Source organism: Carcharodon carcharias, chromosome 7 (assembly GCF_017639515.1).
Source record: "Carcharodon carcharias isolate sCarCar2 chromosome 7, sCarCar2.pri, whole genome shotgun sequence".
NCBI classification, from domain to species: Eukaryota; Metazoa; Chordata; class Chondrichthyes; order Lamniformes; family Lamnidae; genus Carcharodon; species Carcharodon carcharias.
Genome location: NC_054473.1, coordinates 71,626,450 through 71,642,965, shown reverse-complemented (window position 1 = coordinate 71,642,965; position 16,516 = coordinate 71,626,450). Strand labels below are relative to the sequence as shown.

At 43.4% G+C, this 16,516-nt stretch overlaps 1 protein-coding gene across 7 annotated transcripts in view; it reads left to right on the top strand.

Moving 5' to 3' along the window:
- The window catches only part of itpr1b (inositol 1,4,5-trisphosphate receptor, type 1b), a 492,964-nt gene that overhangs the window by 462,880 nt on the left and 13,568 nt on the right, over positions 1–16,516 (top strand). For all 7 annotated transcript variants that reach the window (XM_041191125.1, XM_041191131.1, XM_041191128.1 and 4 more), the window contains one exon: positions 5,614–5,775. In XM_041191125.1, coding sequence (XP_041047059.1) covers positions 5,614–5,775 — 162 coding nt within the window. The remainder of the gene's footprint in view (positions 1–5,613; positions 5,776–16,516) is intronic.

The following is a 16,516-nucleotide window of genomic DNA, read 5'->3' as shown; positions in this document are numbered from 1 at the left end:
CTGATGGGACTTGGCATATGGTGTTTTGGACATTCCTTTAACCTGCTATCCTGGGCACTGTGACCATCTCAGATACAGTGCACTCACAAGCCCATTCATCTGTCGTCCATATCTCATCAAGAACCTCCCTTGTTGCATCAGCTACTGTTTCACCTCCTGCTTTCAGTGCTTCCACTGGTTTCTGATCTTGATCTTCTGCCTTTCCACTCTCGATGTTCCTTAGAGTTTAAGTAAGGAATATAAAAGAGGTGAAATTTGCCTTTGGCAATAGCGATAACACATCAAAGCAGTTTTCACACTGCGCTTGGTTTTCTTGTGCATTGACGTTGATAGGAAAGGTTGGGCGGAGTGCATTATTATCTGTTCAGTGTTACTGCCCAAAGCAGATTTTGCCCCTGTGATGACCACAGCAGTTGTACTTGCTAACTGGCGCTCAGTTGTCAGAATCTGTGCTGTGCTACAGTGGACAAGCACACGGTTGATGCCCACTCACTACCAGTCAGAATTTGTTCTGCAGTGTTTTAAAGCCACTTAATGTTATGTGCACAGCACAAGCACAAAATGCTTTCATATTTACTTTGCTAAAGCAATGGAGTAGGTTGACACTGACATTTCATCAATAAGGTGGTTTAGGGTAATGGGGGACAAGCAGGAAAGTATAAGGTTGCAATCAGATCAGCCATGTTCTTATTGAATGGCGGAGAGCTCATTGGATCAAATGGCCTACTCCTATTTCTTATGAGCACGTTTGGTGGTACCCAGCACCTCTATGAAACCTTCCAACAACCTGGGTTGCAATGATAGGAATGTTTTTCTTCTCTATTTCTGCAAACCTCTACATTCCAGTGCCAAATATTTCTCTTGTTGCAAACAGCGGTTACCACTGAGCACCTAGGCCAAGCATTCTGGCCTGGAACATATTGGCCTATCGTGATTTGGGATTTTATCTTCGCGTTTTCTGTAGAAAGAATTTAGAAGAAAAGTTTGTCCTTAAAGATTGTATTTTGAAACGGCAAAGCGAAGTTGAGACACAACCACTTCAGCCATGATCTTATTGAATGGCTCAAAGGTCTGAATGGCCTACTCCAACTCCCAAGTCCTATGTAAAACACAGTATATTCACACAATATTCTTTTGTTTTTTTTAAAAAAAATACAAGGCAATACAGTAATTAGTACGTTAACCTGTCTTGATAATCAGTAAACACTTCACCCCCATTGTGCTGTAAGGTTCACAGTGCCAGGCACCACTTGACAGAAATTTTTTGGCATGGTATCTCCCCCCCAGTTTGTGAACACAGGTATACACAAGCATGGCAGTGTTCAATGGAGGCAATGAGGGTTTCGACAGCCGGCAAGAGCCCCTCATCTTTTAGGTAAGGCCCACCAAATCAAATGCCACTCAGGCACTTACTGGTCAGCGGTGGGGGTTCCCTGGGATCAAGGGCCCCGGGAGCAGAAGTTCCACCTGTTGAGCACTGCCAGCCAATCGGAGGCTGGCAATTCTGCTGCATGGCAGTGCCACTGAGGCAGTGGCTGCTGCTGGCGAAACACCCACCCGAGGCCCAGTATTGTGGCTGGATCCCAGGCTACAGTTAAGTGATGGCAGGAGGTGGAGTTACGGGGGAGGGAGAGAGAACTGCAGCGAGGCTTGGCGTGGGTGGGGTGGGGGGGAAGGAGGAGTTGCCCCCCCTTCCCGCTGCTGGTCCTGTGATCATGCACTGAATGTTGCCTTTGAACAAGGGACCCTGAGCCCACAAGCAACCTTGCACTGTTTGCTCGAGATGCTCTCAGCATGGTGAAACACCCATTGCCACTGGGTTGACACTAGTGGGGGCAGGGTGAGGTCCTGAAGCAGGCGTTAATTGCCCACTTAAGGGCCTCAGTTGGCTGTGGGACAGGAAGGCCTTCCAAGGGCCGCCTTGCTATAGGGTGGGGGCAGGAAGGTGTCAGGGTCCCGTCCTGCCAATATCCTGCCTGATTAAATGGCCTTGTTGCCACCATTTTGCCTTGGGAAAGGGCATTAAATTCTGCCCATTGTCAGTAATTTTTTTTAAAATAGGAAGTTGCAAGGGTATTTGCTTCCAGCAAAGTTGGTGAGAATGTGGACAGTGATTGAATGTTATAAGTCAAGCATGACTGCTCATTGTGGAGAACTGTAGCATGGTGGCTTTTTTGTATGATTCATTCATACAAGTTTATTGATTGAATTAAGTATGCCCAGTTTTAATTATTGCTTCTTACTTCACAGGCAGCAAGTGGAATAAGGCAGCTTTCACATTCGTACCTGGTCTTGTTTTACCAAGTATTTTCTCAGGCTTTTTTAAAAAACATTTACAGGATGTGGGCACTGCTGGACAGGCCAGCATTTATTGCCCATCACTAATTGCCCTTGAGAAGGGGATGGTGAGCTGCCTTCTTAGCCGCTGCAGTCCCTGTGGTGTCAATACACCCACAGTGCTGTTAGGGAGGGAGCTCCAAGATTTTGACCCAACGACAGTGAAGGAACAGCGATATATTTCCAAGTCAGGATGGTGAGTGGCATGGAGGGAAACTTCCAGGTGGTGGTGTTCCCATCTATCTGCTGCTATTGTCCTTCTAGATGGTAGCGGTTGTGGGTTTGGAAGGTGTGGCCTAAGGAGCCTTGGTGAGTTTCTGCAGTGTATCTTGTAGATGGTACACACTGCTGTCACTGTTCATCAGTGGTGGAGGGAGTGAATGTTTGTGGAAGGGGTGCCAATCAAGCGAGTTGCTTTGTCCTGGATGGCGTTAAGCTTCTTGAGTGTTGTTGGAGCTATACTCATCCAGGCAAGCGGAGAGTATTCCAACACACTCCTGATTTGTGCCTTGTAGATGGTGGACAGGCTTTGGGGAGTCAGGAGGTGAGTTACTTGCCACAGGATTCCTAGCCTCTGACCTGCTCTTGTAGCCACTGCGGTCAATGGTAACCCCAAGAAGTCAGCCTTCGAAACACTACTGTGAGTAGATATAGAAGACACTATACCTTTGTCTGTCAAAGGGGAAAGTATCATTGAATCCCTTGAATTACATCATTATTGACCATGGCGATTGGGCAGAGTCGATCCTGACATGTAAGGGGCCAATTTTTTCACCAGTCAAAACATATGAAAATTGACTATTGTAAGAGAGATCAAAGTTCATTGCAAGTGATCCATGAAATTTGAAGGCAAATGCAATTAAACTCGGGGCTCTTCAACAAACCCCAGTCAAATGCGTTGCTGGAGGCACTCTGTACCTGAGAGTGGTCACATCTATTGGAATTTCTTGGCACAGGCCATATGGCTTGCTCTGGGATTGGGGTGCAGAAAATGGCCTGTAGCTCTACTACTACCACCAACAATGAGGCACCAACGATGTTTATTATTAATTGCCCACTTAAGGGCCTCAGTTGTCTGCAGGGTAAGAAGGTGACGGGGCCCCGATCTGCCAAGCTCTTGCCTGACTGTTCAGGGAGGAGAGGGGATAAAAAGACATGCCAGATGCTTGAACCTTTAGTATGCAGAACCCCCAGGCACCATTGCTGGCTTTTTAAAGTGCATTCATTTCAGGTGTCAGGCTGATGCACTCAGAAGTGAAGTGACCCAGGAAACTCCCACCACCCCCCGCATTCACACACCCGGTCCACATCCTAGTGTCCTACATGAAGCTGCTCCTACTTGAGGCTTCAATCCAGCCTCACCTATTGTAGAAACTCAGGAGCCTGTTTGCTGGCACAACAGAAAATGAAATCTAGCCTATAATCTTAAAGGCCAGTTGGAATCTGCTTTTAAATTCCACTCTGTACTCCAAGACTGTTGCTTTTGCTTGGGTAATGACAATAAAACCAGACCTGAGTTGGAGCAACCGCACGATATTCAGCAAGTGTGAACACACTGTGTAGGCTCAGGTGAATGTTGGTCAGTTGGACACAGTATCAGAGGGTGACAATTAATACTTACCGCACTGAAGGGGTCCAAAGGTTAAGGAACTGGAAAGAATCCTGCCAATTTCTTATTGGTGCTGGTGTGCTACAGTTTACTCAGGGAGTCTGAGTTGCTGTGGCAGCATGCACCTTTACATGTTGTAGTCTGGAGCATTTGGATAGCGATGGTAGAGGCTCTAAATTTCTTTCCAACACCTGGCTGACCAGGAATCTTCCCCCATTCTTGCTGCCTGCCATCGGTGTGTGTTGGAAGGATTTGCAGGTTGATAATCAACCTGTTTTGGCTGCCTTATGCATACAATTTCTTTGGCCATCAAATCCTGGGGTGGGACTCGAACCCGGAGCTCCTGGTTCAGATCGAGGCAGGGACACTACCCGCTGTACCACAAGGCCTCCTTGTATATCTTACTAAGGGCAGCAAAATTATAAAACCTGCACATTGTAGTGATTGTTTAAAATTTATGTCAAGAATCCTCTCCCTAGTCTGTTTCCTCGGAAACGGAATCAAGTTATCAGAATGTAGTTAAATTTGATGCCAGTTTGTTGCTCAATATATATAACACATTTGCATTTGTGTGGCATAATATATGAGAGCTTTTAAGATGACTGTCTAGCTGAAACTATGAACTGTATACAAATGTAAATGACTTGATCCAAATTAATTCGTCCATTCTTTCTTTATCTTTCTCTCTCCTCTCCTCTCCCTCATCTCTCCTTTCTCTTTATCCCTTCCCCTCTCATGTATGGATTTGCAATCTGTAAGAACTAGTTGATTAATGCGGTTGAAAGATTCAATGAATGAATGTCAAAACAATTTTTCTTTGAGTTATATTGTACTGTGTGCATTGTGTGCTCAAGTCTGAATTACTGCGTCCCTACACAATTTAAATGAATGGTATTTCCAAACAACCCTCAGGAGCGAAAAGAGTTAAAGATATAGGAGAAAACTGCTCTCAGCAGAATTTAAATCCCTACTTCATCTTCCAAAGTGTGCCCTATGCTTTTTTGGCAAAGAGAGTATACTGCAGGAGGTTTAACTGGTGGCACACAGCACATCACAAGTTGCTGACTTTTCCACATTTTGTTTTGGAAAAAGCAAGACAGGTTGTAGACTACTGAATATCCAGGGTGGTGATTGGCTGAACGTGTTGTAGGTTTTCTTTTCCATTCAGATTCCTAATTATGTAATCTGTGTCCTCCCTTTAATTTTGTATAAAGACCAGTAATATTTGTGTTCAAAAGAGGAGTTTGTTTTTTAAAATTCATTTTCAGGATGTGGGCAAAGCCAGCATTTATTGTCCATGCCTAGTTGTCCTTGACAAGGGTGGTGGTGAACTGCCTTCCTGTACTGCCACAGTCCCATGTGGTGCAGTTACTCCCACAGTGCTGTCTGCTGGGGTGTTCAACAATTTTGACCCAGCAACAGTTGAGGAAAGGCATTACATGTCAAGTCAGAATGGAGTTTAACTTGGGAGGTGAAGGCCTTGTCCTTCTAGGTGGTTGAGGTCACGTGTTTGTGAGAAAAAAAATGTTCTGTAATGTACTGCACTTTGCAGGGTCCAAATGCTGTAAAATGTGAAGACCTTATTGCAAAGCCTTGCTCTTCCCCAACCCATCCTCTCATTTGAAAGCCAGCATACTGAGACTTTTTAATCTTTCCTTCTGTTTCAGGAGCGGAACCTGGACTGGTTTCCACGTATGCGTGCCATGTCACTGGTTAGCAGTGATGCTGAAGGAGAACAAAACGAGTTGAGAAATCTACAGGAGAAGCTGGAGTCTACAATGAAGCTGGTTACAAACCTGTCTGGCCAACTGTCGGAGCTGAAGGAACAGGTAAGCAATAAGGTGTCTTCTAACTGTAAATGCTCAGCAGTAAATAACATACTAACAAGAACGATGAAATACATGATGCTAGTGGTGGGATGATGCTGAGATCCAACAGAGAACCTCAAGCATGGAAAGAGCCAGTGAACAGATTATTGATGTGAACAAGTATTGGTGTCTGTGTGCCTGTAGTCACAATCGCCACTTCTGTGGCACGGCAGTGAATTATGCAGCACAGGGGAAGGTCATTCGACCCATCGTATATGTCAGCTCTTTGAACGAGCTATCCAATTATACTACTCCCCTGCTTTTTCTCCTATCACTGCAAAATCGCTCCCTTCATGTATTGATCCCAATTCCCTTTTGAAAAGTTACCTCTCAGTCCAATTCCGCCAGCCTTTTTTCATCATCTGTGGGTTTTTTTCCCCAATTACCTTAAATTTGTGTCTTCTGATTATGAACATTCCTACCTATTTTTCTATATAAGTATCCAAGTCTTTCCATGTAACTGATGTCAGTCCTGCCTGCTACCATTCTAATCGTTCTAGTGCACCCTCACCAAACACTTGGCACAGTTCCTTAAGTTTCCTCCTTCAAATCCTTCATCTTCTAAATGCTACGTCCTAAATAGCTGAATTGAAAACTGAACTCAGTGGTCTAGCAGCTGTTCAGGCTGCATTTGGGTGTCTGTGCCTATAATTTGCCATGGCTTATCATCAGCAATTATCTACCTGGCAAACTCCTGCTGCTAACTGAGCTATTGGAGAAGCATTGAGTGGATATGAAACTGTTCTCTTTTGCTTGCGTTTACACACTCTCCCTCTCGCGCAAGACAAAAAAAGGATGAGGTAGAGAATGGCTGAGTGTTACGTGAATCCTTGTGGTCCAAATCAAATTGGCCTGAAAATCAGTGATGCACAGACTGTGGGGACAGAGTGTGAACTGAAAAAACTGCTTAACTTAATTAGAATCACGCGAGTAAATATGGCATAGTCTAAAGCTGTGTGCATAAATTTACCAAAATGAGCTATTGCGGTTTTCTGCTGTCCAGTTTTGAAAATGTGGTAATAAGAAAAGGCAGAACCTTGTTTTGTGTTTTTCACATCCTCGGGATATGAGCAAATGAATTAGGCGTGGGAGTAGGCCACTCGACTCTTCGAGCCTGCTCCAACATTCAATAAGATCATGGCTGATCTGATTGTAACCTCAACTCCACATTCTTGCTTACCCTCAATAAACTTTCACTCCCTGTTAATCAAGAATCTATTTAGCCATGCCTTAAAAATATTCAAAGACCCTGCTTCTGCCGCCTTTTCAGGAAGAGTTCCAAGGACACTCAACTCTCAGAAAAAATTTCTCCTCATTTCTGTCTTAAATGAGCGGCCTCTTATTTTTAAACAGTGCCCTCTAGTCTTAGATTCTCCCACAAGAGGAAACATCCTCTCCATACCTAGCCTATCAAGACCCCTCAGGATCTTAAAGATTTTAATCAAGTCACCTCTTACTCTTCTAAATTCTAGTGGATGCAAGCCTAACCTGTCTAACTTCTCCTCATAAGACAACTGCGCATTCATGGTATTAGTCTAGTAACTCTCTCTGAAATGCTTCTCATGTATTTACTCCTTCCTTAAATAAGGGGACTAATACTGTACACAGTACTCCAGATCTGGTCTCACCAGTGCCCTGTACAACTGAAGCATAACGTCCCTACTTTTGTAATCAATTCCCCTCTTAATAAACAATATCATTCTATTAGCTTTCCTAATTAGTTACTGTACTTGCATACTAGCCTTTTGTGATTCATGCTCTAGGACACCCAGATATCTCCGAATCTGAGCTCTGCGATCTCTCTCCATTTAGATAATAAGATTTTTTTATTCTTCCTGCCAAAATGGACAATTTCACATTTTCCTAAATTATACTCCATTTGCCAGATCTTTGCTCACTCAATTAACCTACCTCTGTTCTTTTGTAGCCTCCTTGTGTCCTCTTCACAATTTACTTTCCTACCTATCTTTGTGTCATCAGCCAATTTTGCAACCATACCTTCGGTTCTTTCATCGAAGTCATTTAAATAAATTGTAAAAAGTTGAGGCCCCAGCACTGATCCCTGTGGCACACCACTCATTACATCCTGTAAACCAGAAAAAGACCCACTTATGCCAACTCTGTTTCCTGTTAGCCAGCCAATCTTCTATCCATGCCAATATATTACCCCCTACACCATGAGCCTTTATTTTCTGCAATAACTTTTGATGTGGCACGTTATCAAATGCCTTATGGAAATCGAAGGACAGTAGATCCACCGGTTCCCCTTTAGTAACAGCACATGTGACTCTTTCAAATCCAATAAATTGGTTAAAAATGATTTCCCTTTGACAAAACCATATTGCCTCCGCCTGATTGCCTTGATTTTTTTCTAAGTCCCCTGCTATAACATCTTTAATAATAGCTTCCAACATTTTCCCTATGACATATGTTAGGCTAATAGGCCTGTAATTTCCTGCATTCTGTCTCCCTCCCTTTTTGAATAAAGGAGTTATATTTGCTATTTTCCAATTTAATGGAACCTTCCCCAAATCTAGGAAATTTTGGAAAATTAAAACCAATGCATCAACTATCAGACTAGCCACATCTTTCAAGACCCTAGGATGAAGTCCATCCAGACCCAGGGATTTGTCAGCCCACAGCTCTCGCAATTTGCTCAATACAATTTCTCTGTTGATTGTAATTTTCCTGTGTTCGTCCCCCCCCCACCTTCCATATCCTGATTTACAGCTATTTCTGGGATATTATTTTTATCCTTTATTGTAAAGACCAATGAAAAATACCTAATCAATTCATCCGCCATCTCCCTACTCTCCATTAGCCAGAGGTAATGGATACCAAAGTACTTCACAGCTGAAGATTTGCTGCTGTTACTAGCCAGTCACAGCAGTCAGTTTGCACAAATGAGATTAATGACTCTTGATTCAGAAATAATGCTGACCAGGACACCAGGGGAATTGCCTGCTTTTCCTCAAATAGTGCACTGGGGTCTTTTCTGTACACCTAAATAGCCTGGGCTTCACATTTCATTGATAGCTGGCACCTCTTACAATGCAGCACTCCATCAACACTGTCCCAAAATCTCCAAGGGCTGGATTTTATGGTCCTCTCACCCCTGCCAGCGTGTTTCCAAGCTTGAGGGACTCATAAAATTCAGCACATGGCCTTCACATCACCTTCCTGTCCACTTCTGAACTGTCTTCCACTTTATGGTGGATGGGGGAAGCATCAGAATGTCCACTTAAGTGCCTCATTCAGCCTCTGCTGCTATTTTACCCTTAACAGGAGGAGGCCCACATCAGGTGAATAGCTTGACAGCTTTTACTTTGCCAAAAGAGGCTGACGGAATCCTGTGCCCATCCTCCAAAGGTCATACCCACCCTTTACCCTCGCACTCCCAGACCTCTCAAACCCTGACTTCCCCACCCAATCCCCTCACCCCCCTCACTGGGGACTACCAGTTCGGCCCCGCTGATACCCTGGACCTATCTTGAAGTCCGGCTCCATAATCTCCTCTTGCTTGGTGACTGGCTGTAGTACTAGCAGTGGCTGCCATTCAAACTTAGTGCTGCTGGTGGCCAGTCAGATTGGCCGGCAACTCTAAGGCGTGACTTCCTCCCCTGGGGCAGAAATGTTGACTTTAGGCAATTAATGCTGCTGCTAGCATTAAATGGCTGTAATGTAGCCTACTTTTTTGGTGGGCATGCTCTATTCCCACTTTTTAGTCGAGGAGGGGTGTGCAGGGAACATAGCACCCCGTAAAATCCAGCCTTATGTGCTCTGATCCTGCAGTGGCCTTGAACCAATGGCCTTCTGAGAGACCAACTGATACTAAGCTAATAAGGGCTGAATATGTTTTCCCAGTAATTGCTCAGCCAAGAAGTGCAGAAGTTTATCCGGCTGAAATTTCAACTTAGCAAAGGCATATAACACTGAGACTCACTTTGTGTTCAGTTCAGCATTGTTGCTCCCATGATACCTGATGTGAAGATCATTCTATTATAAGTAATTTCTGTTCTAGTAACCCTGTTCAGTTTTACTCTCTTTTTTAGTTTGGACAAAACAAAATCCACTTGAATGGAAAGGGGAAGTATCTTCAAAGTGCTAATCTTCGCAAGGCTAAAAATGGCTTTATTCTTTCATTCACCTGCCACATAATCCAGACAAAACCAAGGCAACTTGTACTTCACGTGATCTGTTAACGGGGACAGACCTCCAGATCAGTTCCCTTTATTTTCCACCCAGACATACTTCCCTAAACGTAATTTTACTTTCATTGTGTACTGTCTGGTACTAATCCTTTGAAACTGGGCATCCTGTTTCTGCCTCCCAAGCCGAACGATGCTGCACTGAAAGGACTGTGGAGTATAGATAGAATGGGGAGCAACATACCTTCAAATTATAATTACTTACTTTTTAAAAAAAAAACACTGCATGTGACTGGTGACCATTTGGTGCGCCTCCTAATGTCTGGTGGTTTAACTTTTCTTCGTTTTGACTTCACAAGATCTATCCAATTCCACCCCTCCCCTAACTGTGTTCTGAATTCCCTCCACTGCCCTTCTGTCCTGTCACCAGCATGTGCAGTATCTCGTGGTCACTGTACCCGAGGAGAAAGTTATTGGTCTTTTCCAATCACTTTATGAGCTGCCCCATCAGAAACTGCCTTGTTGCTTCTCACTGGTTACCCAGTGCATCACGGCCAACAATGAAACCAGTAACTTGGGCTCACCTGAAGGGCAACAGCACCAATGTTCTTGCAAGGAGGTTGGGGAAAATGCAACTTAAACTAATATGGCAAAAGGATGTGGGAAATCTAGGGCATGAGAGAGGGAGAGCAGGATTAAAAAAGCTATTGATATGGAATCCGAAGGTTCAACTGAATTGAATAGTGAGCAAATATTTATCAGAGGATAAAGGGAAAGAAAGAGAGCTCAATGTGGAAAAAAATCCTTGTCAAAGGAGATAGTTGTTTAACCAAAAGAAGAAATAGCAAAATCAGGAAAAGAAAAATGAAGTTCCAAAAAAATTGGAGCCTGGATTGAGTGGTATATGTGTAAAAGCACAAAATATCCAAAAAAAGAGAAATTGGAGTGTTAGAAGCATTAACAATGGAGAAAAATAATCTCATAACCATAACAAAGACATGAAAAGAATTGAGAGATTCATATTCTCAAGAGATACAGGGAGGTGTGAAAGAATCATATCATTACATTAGAATGTAAGGATGTTCTGGAATTTTATCAAGACTGAATCCATTTAGTTAGAGTCAGGAAAGAGGAAGGGAAATGACATGCATTATGGGCCACACGACACAGATGAACTCGGGTTAAGAACGAGAGGGCAATAATGATAACCAGAACTGAGATTTTACCCAGTAGGAAAGGATAAACTGGCTGGGGGTCTCTCCTCTTGTAAAGAGAAGACCTGAGGGTGTCCTAATAGAGATCTTTAAAATTATAAATAGCTTTTGGTAGATTAGACACAGAATGTTTTTACTTGTGGGGAAGAACAAAATTAAAGTCCATCAATCTAGGATCTTCACCAAAAAATCAGAGGAAGAACTCAGAGGAAATATCTTCAATAAGAGAGTAGTGAGAACGTGGAACTCGGTACCCAGAGAGAGAGTGAGGTGAATAGCGTTGATGCATTTAAGGGGAGACTAGATAAGTATACGAGGGAGAAGGGAATAGTTGTCAGAGTTAGATGAGAAAGGATGGGAGGAGGCTCAAGTGGAACATAAACACTGACATGGACTGTCTTGGTAGACTGGTCTGTTCCTATGTTGTATAGCCAATGTATTAACTGATTTTGACAACTTCAAGTAATCCTGAAATAAAGGCAATCCATACTGTCCAAGTCAGAAATTCACCTGAGTCTGCTTCCTAGATCAGTAAGTTTCTGGTTCAACAGGGAAAGAAAGCATCACTGGATTTCATTCTAAGAAATTAATGCAGCAAATAACTGATGTGGGAATAGGAGAACTTCTGGGAAATGGTGAGCAGGTTCAACTTAGCAATTGAGAAGGATAGGTCAAAGATAGAGTGGTGAAAAGATTAAGTTTGATGAGCATAAGAGGGAGCTGGCCTAAATTAACTGGCCAGAGAAGTTAGCAAACTAGTTGCCATTTATCAATGGGAAATTGTCATTTATGAGATGCACAGACTCACAATAAATATACTTTCATGCAAAGACAAAATAGGAATGTGGATGAGTAGAGAGGTTAAAAACTAAACTGAAACTTGAAAGAGAGGCACATAGTAACATGAACTTACAGTTAACAGTGTTGAAGAAAACCATGAGGAACTTAGAACGAGTAAAAATGGTGATGAGAGAAAATAAAAGTGAATGTTAAAAAGGCTAAAAGCTAAAGATAATGTAAAAGGAAACCTTTTATAACTATGTGAACAGTAAAAGAATAACTAGAAGTGTTAGGACAAATTGGGGATGAGACAGCCAGTCTGATTGTTGAGGACAAAGCTGTGTTGGAAATATTCAATAAATATTTTGCACCAGTTTTTGTGAATGATAATGGAAGTGAGAATGTAGATATACAGGGGGAAGATATGGAACAATTGTCAGAAAGAACTTGAAAAGGAATTGATTACTAGGACGGAAAGCAGCTAAGTCACCAGATTCTGATGGCAGCTAAATGAAGACAGAGGGGGCGCTAGAGGCTCCGGCCACCATTTTAAAACTTGTTAACTATGCAAGTTGTGCTGAGGGATTGGAGAGTTTTCAATTTAAACCTTCAGTATAAAAACAGAAAAAACATTAGGGAAACTATGGATCAGTTAGTTATTTATGGGAAAAATCTTAGAATCTATTATTCAAGATGGAATAAGTGAGAATTTAGAAATTAAAGTTAATCAATGACACACAGGATGGATTTGTTAAAGGCAAGTCATACTTGACAAACTTGAAGAGGTGATTAATTTGATAGATAAAGGAAATACATTAGGTAATGTCCTCTCTCAGCATGACCGCATTTGCCATCCAAACCCTGCCAAGTCTGCCCGTGCCCTCCTTTTGCCTGTCAGCCAACCAACCAATCCAGACTGCAGCTGTCCATGTTGAGATGCTGCAGTCCGAGGCTGGGAAGAAAGGGGAAGTCTAGGTTGTCCCTCCCTTCCTCATCCTCCTCTTCCTCCTTTTCCTCAGCTTCTCACCGTCTGGCTGGTGGCAAGGGCTGCCCCTCATAATGGTAAGGATGTGCAGCCTGCAGCATACCACCACAAATCTGGAGACTCACTCAGCTGAGTACTGCAGGGCTCTTCAGAAGCAATCCAGGCAGCAGAATTGTCACTTCACCATGCAAATGGTCACAGAGTAGATCGAGAGAAATGTAAGGGGCAAGCAATAAAGGGCATGAATTGACCAAAGGGCTGGTTGACCAAAGGAGCAACAGTGACAGGTGGAAAATCTTTCTTATGCAGCATTTGGTTAGAATCTGGAACGCTTTGCCTGAGACTGTATTGGAGGCAGATTCAACCATGTTTTTTAAAAAGGGATTGGATAAGCACATGAAGAGAAATAAATTGCAAGGCCAGGGGTAAAAGGCCCCGGAAGTGGGATTAGCAGAGTTGCTTTTGGAGAGACCTGGCATAGACATGAGCTAAATGGCCTCCTCCTGTGCTGCAACCACTCTGTGATTGTGTGTGGCAGCTTTGCTCTCATTGTATGCATGCTGTGCACACATGTGTGAGGTGTGAACTGGAGTCACGAGTCATGTCATCAGCGGATAACCTTTGAAACCGCCCTCTAGTTTGTTGTGGTGGCTGATGTACAGCTGGCACAGCGAACTACAACACACTGAAGGCATCATGACTGCTGCCAGGATACTAGGTATTGATCTGCATGATGTGTTGTATAACGTCTCACACCAGCTGGATACTGAAGGAGTGGAATCCCTTTTGGTTCCTTTTGCAGGATCTTCACATCAATGTGCATGCAGTCAATTACACCCTACCGCCTAGCGAAGCCTCATACTCGCTACGCTTGCTTTGGCTCTGGCAATTGAGAATGAAATATAGTCAGCCTTCTTTGAATACACAGCCTCCGTGACTTCACTAATGCAACAGTGGGTGGCAAATTGAAAGATGTTGTACATATCCCCACCCTGGAAGGAGCCAGACTCCTAAAAATTGAACGCCATGGTCATCTTCACTACCATTGGCAATGCAGAACTTGCCCTGCCCTGGAATTCCAGTTGGCAGATTTCAGTGAGGATGTCCTTGTTGAAGCACAACCATCTCTCACATTTCTCCTACCTAAGCCTCAGTGAAGGACATCGCTCTGTAAACACTATGGCCTCCTGTTGAGAACTTTTCTCCCCCCTCCCCTGTCCTTCCCCCCACTTTTCCAGCTGCATGTCCTACTCTGTGTACCCTGTGCTCATTCTCTGTCATGCTATATTCCAAAGGGAATGCCAACTACTGCACCAATGCCTGGGAGCAACTGGTTTGTACAGATGTTTCAAAGCCAGCAATAACGTTAACACCTGCCACAACACTACCATTTCTATACTTTTGAAACATGAAACAACTATAGAAAGTATCAGATTGTAGCAACAGCCAAAAGAAATCAAGCAGCAATTAACCTGTAAGTGGATGATCTCTTTTAATATCACGGGTGGGAAGGGTCCTTCATGCTGCTGAGGGGAAACTTAGCTGTGCAAGGCTATGTGAGGGTATCAGCTGGAGACTGAGGGGGAAACGATGGCAAAGTGGTAATGTCACTAGACTGGTAATCCAGAAACCGAGGCTCATGCTCTGGGGACATGGGTTCAAATCCCACCATGGCAGCTGGTGGAGTTTGAATTCAATTAATAAAATCTGGAATTGAAAGCTTGCCTCAGTAATGGTGACCATGAAACCCCATCTGGTTCACTAATGTCCTTTCTGGAAGGAAATCTGTCATCCTTGCCTGGTCTGGTCTGCATGTGACTCCAGACCCACAGCAATATGGTCGACTCTTAACTACCCTTTGGAATGGTTTAGCAAGTCACTCAGTTCAAGGGCAATTAGGGGTGGACAACAAATGATGGCCTTGCCAGCAAAGCCCACATCTCATAAAATAATTTTTAAAAGCTTGAAGATGTCAGTACAGGTATCAAATCACCCTGACACCTTGCTCTGCATACTTCCAGAAGATGTTCACTGTGCATGCATTAACTCTTGTAGCAAGATGATGTTGTGGACATCATTTTGCCAATCTAAGGGCACTCATGGTGCAGTGGTTTTCACTGCTACTGAGAGCTGACCTTCTGGAAGTCTTAGAGGTTATGACGAGTTTAGTTGTGTTAAATAATAAGAGGTTGTTCTAAATGATTCCCAAGATGCTAACAAAAGGGCACAGCTTGGGCTTATAAGTGGCAAGTAAAATTTGTGCCATACAAGTGCCAAGCATCAACCATCATCGAGAGAATCCAACCACTGTGCCTTGACATTCAAAGGCATTACCATCACTGACTCCCCTGCTATCAATGTCCTGGGGGTTACCATTGACCAGAAACTGAACTGGACCAGTCATATAAATACTGTGGCCACAAGAGCAGGTCAGAGGCTGCAAATTATGTGGTGAGTAACTCACCTCCTGACTCCCCAAAGCCTGTCCATCATCTTCAAGGCACAAGTCAGGAGTGTGATGAATACTCTCCACTTGCCTGGATAACTGCAGCTCCAACAACACCAAGAAGTTTGATACCATCCTGGACAAAGCAGCCCTTGATGGCACCCCATCCACAAACATTCACTCCCTCCACCACCGACGCACAGTGGCAGCAGTGTGTACGATATACAAAATTTATTGCAACAACTCGCCTTCTTAGACAGCACCTTCCAAACAACGTGACCTCTACCACCTAGAAGGATAAGGTAGCACCATTGCAAGTAACCCTCCAAGTAACACACCATCCTGACTAGGAAATATACTGCCGTTCCTTCATTGTCGCTGGGTCAAAATCCTGGAACTCCTTTCCAAAAAACAGTGTGTAAGCACCTACACCACATGGACTGCAGCTGCTCAAGAAGGCAGCTCACAGAGTCCAGGGCAATTAGGGATGGGAAATAAATATTGGCATTGCCAGCAATGCTCACATCCCATGAAAGGATAAAAAGCAAAGCCAGAAAAAAAGTGAAATGTTAGAAAAATACTTTAAACACAGGGTGATCAGATTTTAGAATTTTATCTAATTGTTAAAATAAGTACATCAGTTATTTTAAAAAGCTATTGTAAGATCGCTTTCTGAAACAGAGGAATATTAAAGAGTGCGGAGTGTGAGCAGAAATGTAAAATTAGACAAGATGGTTAAAAAAAATCCACTAGACAAATTTAGTGAGAGACTGGCAGGGGACTGTTTTTAGATTTGGAATGACTGTGTAGTGTAGTAGGTTGTCTGGTTACCAGACTCTGCCAGTTCTCGCAGCTTGTTGATGTATTTTTGTTCTTCCATGAGGATATTCCTGTATAAAGTCCTTGTGGTCTTCCCTAAGCTGGCATTCATTCCATTGCCTTCTAAGGATGCTAGTCTTCAGCTGTGTGGCACCCAGGCCTGCTCCAGCACAACTTTCTAACCATAACATGTGAGACCACCTGTCCTTCTACATACCTAATACCTGGCATCCTCCTTACACAAGCACAGCATATACAGTCTAGATAAAAGCAAAAAACTACGGATGCTGGAAATCCAAAACAAAAACAA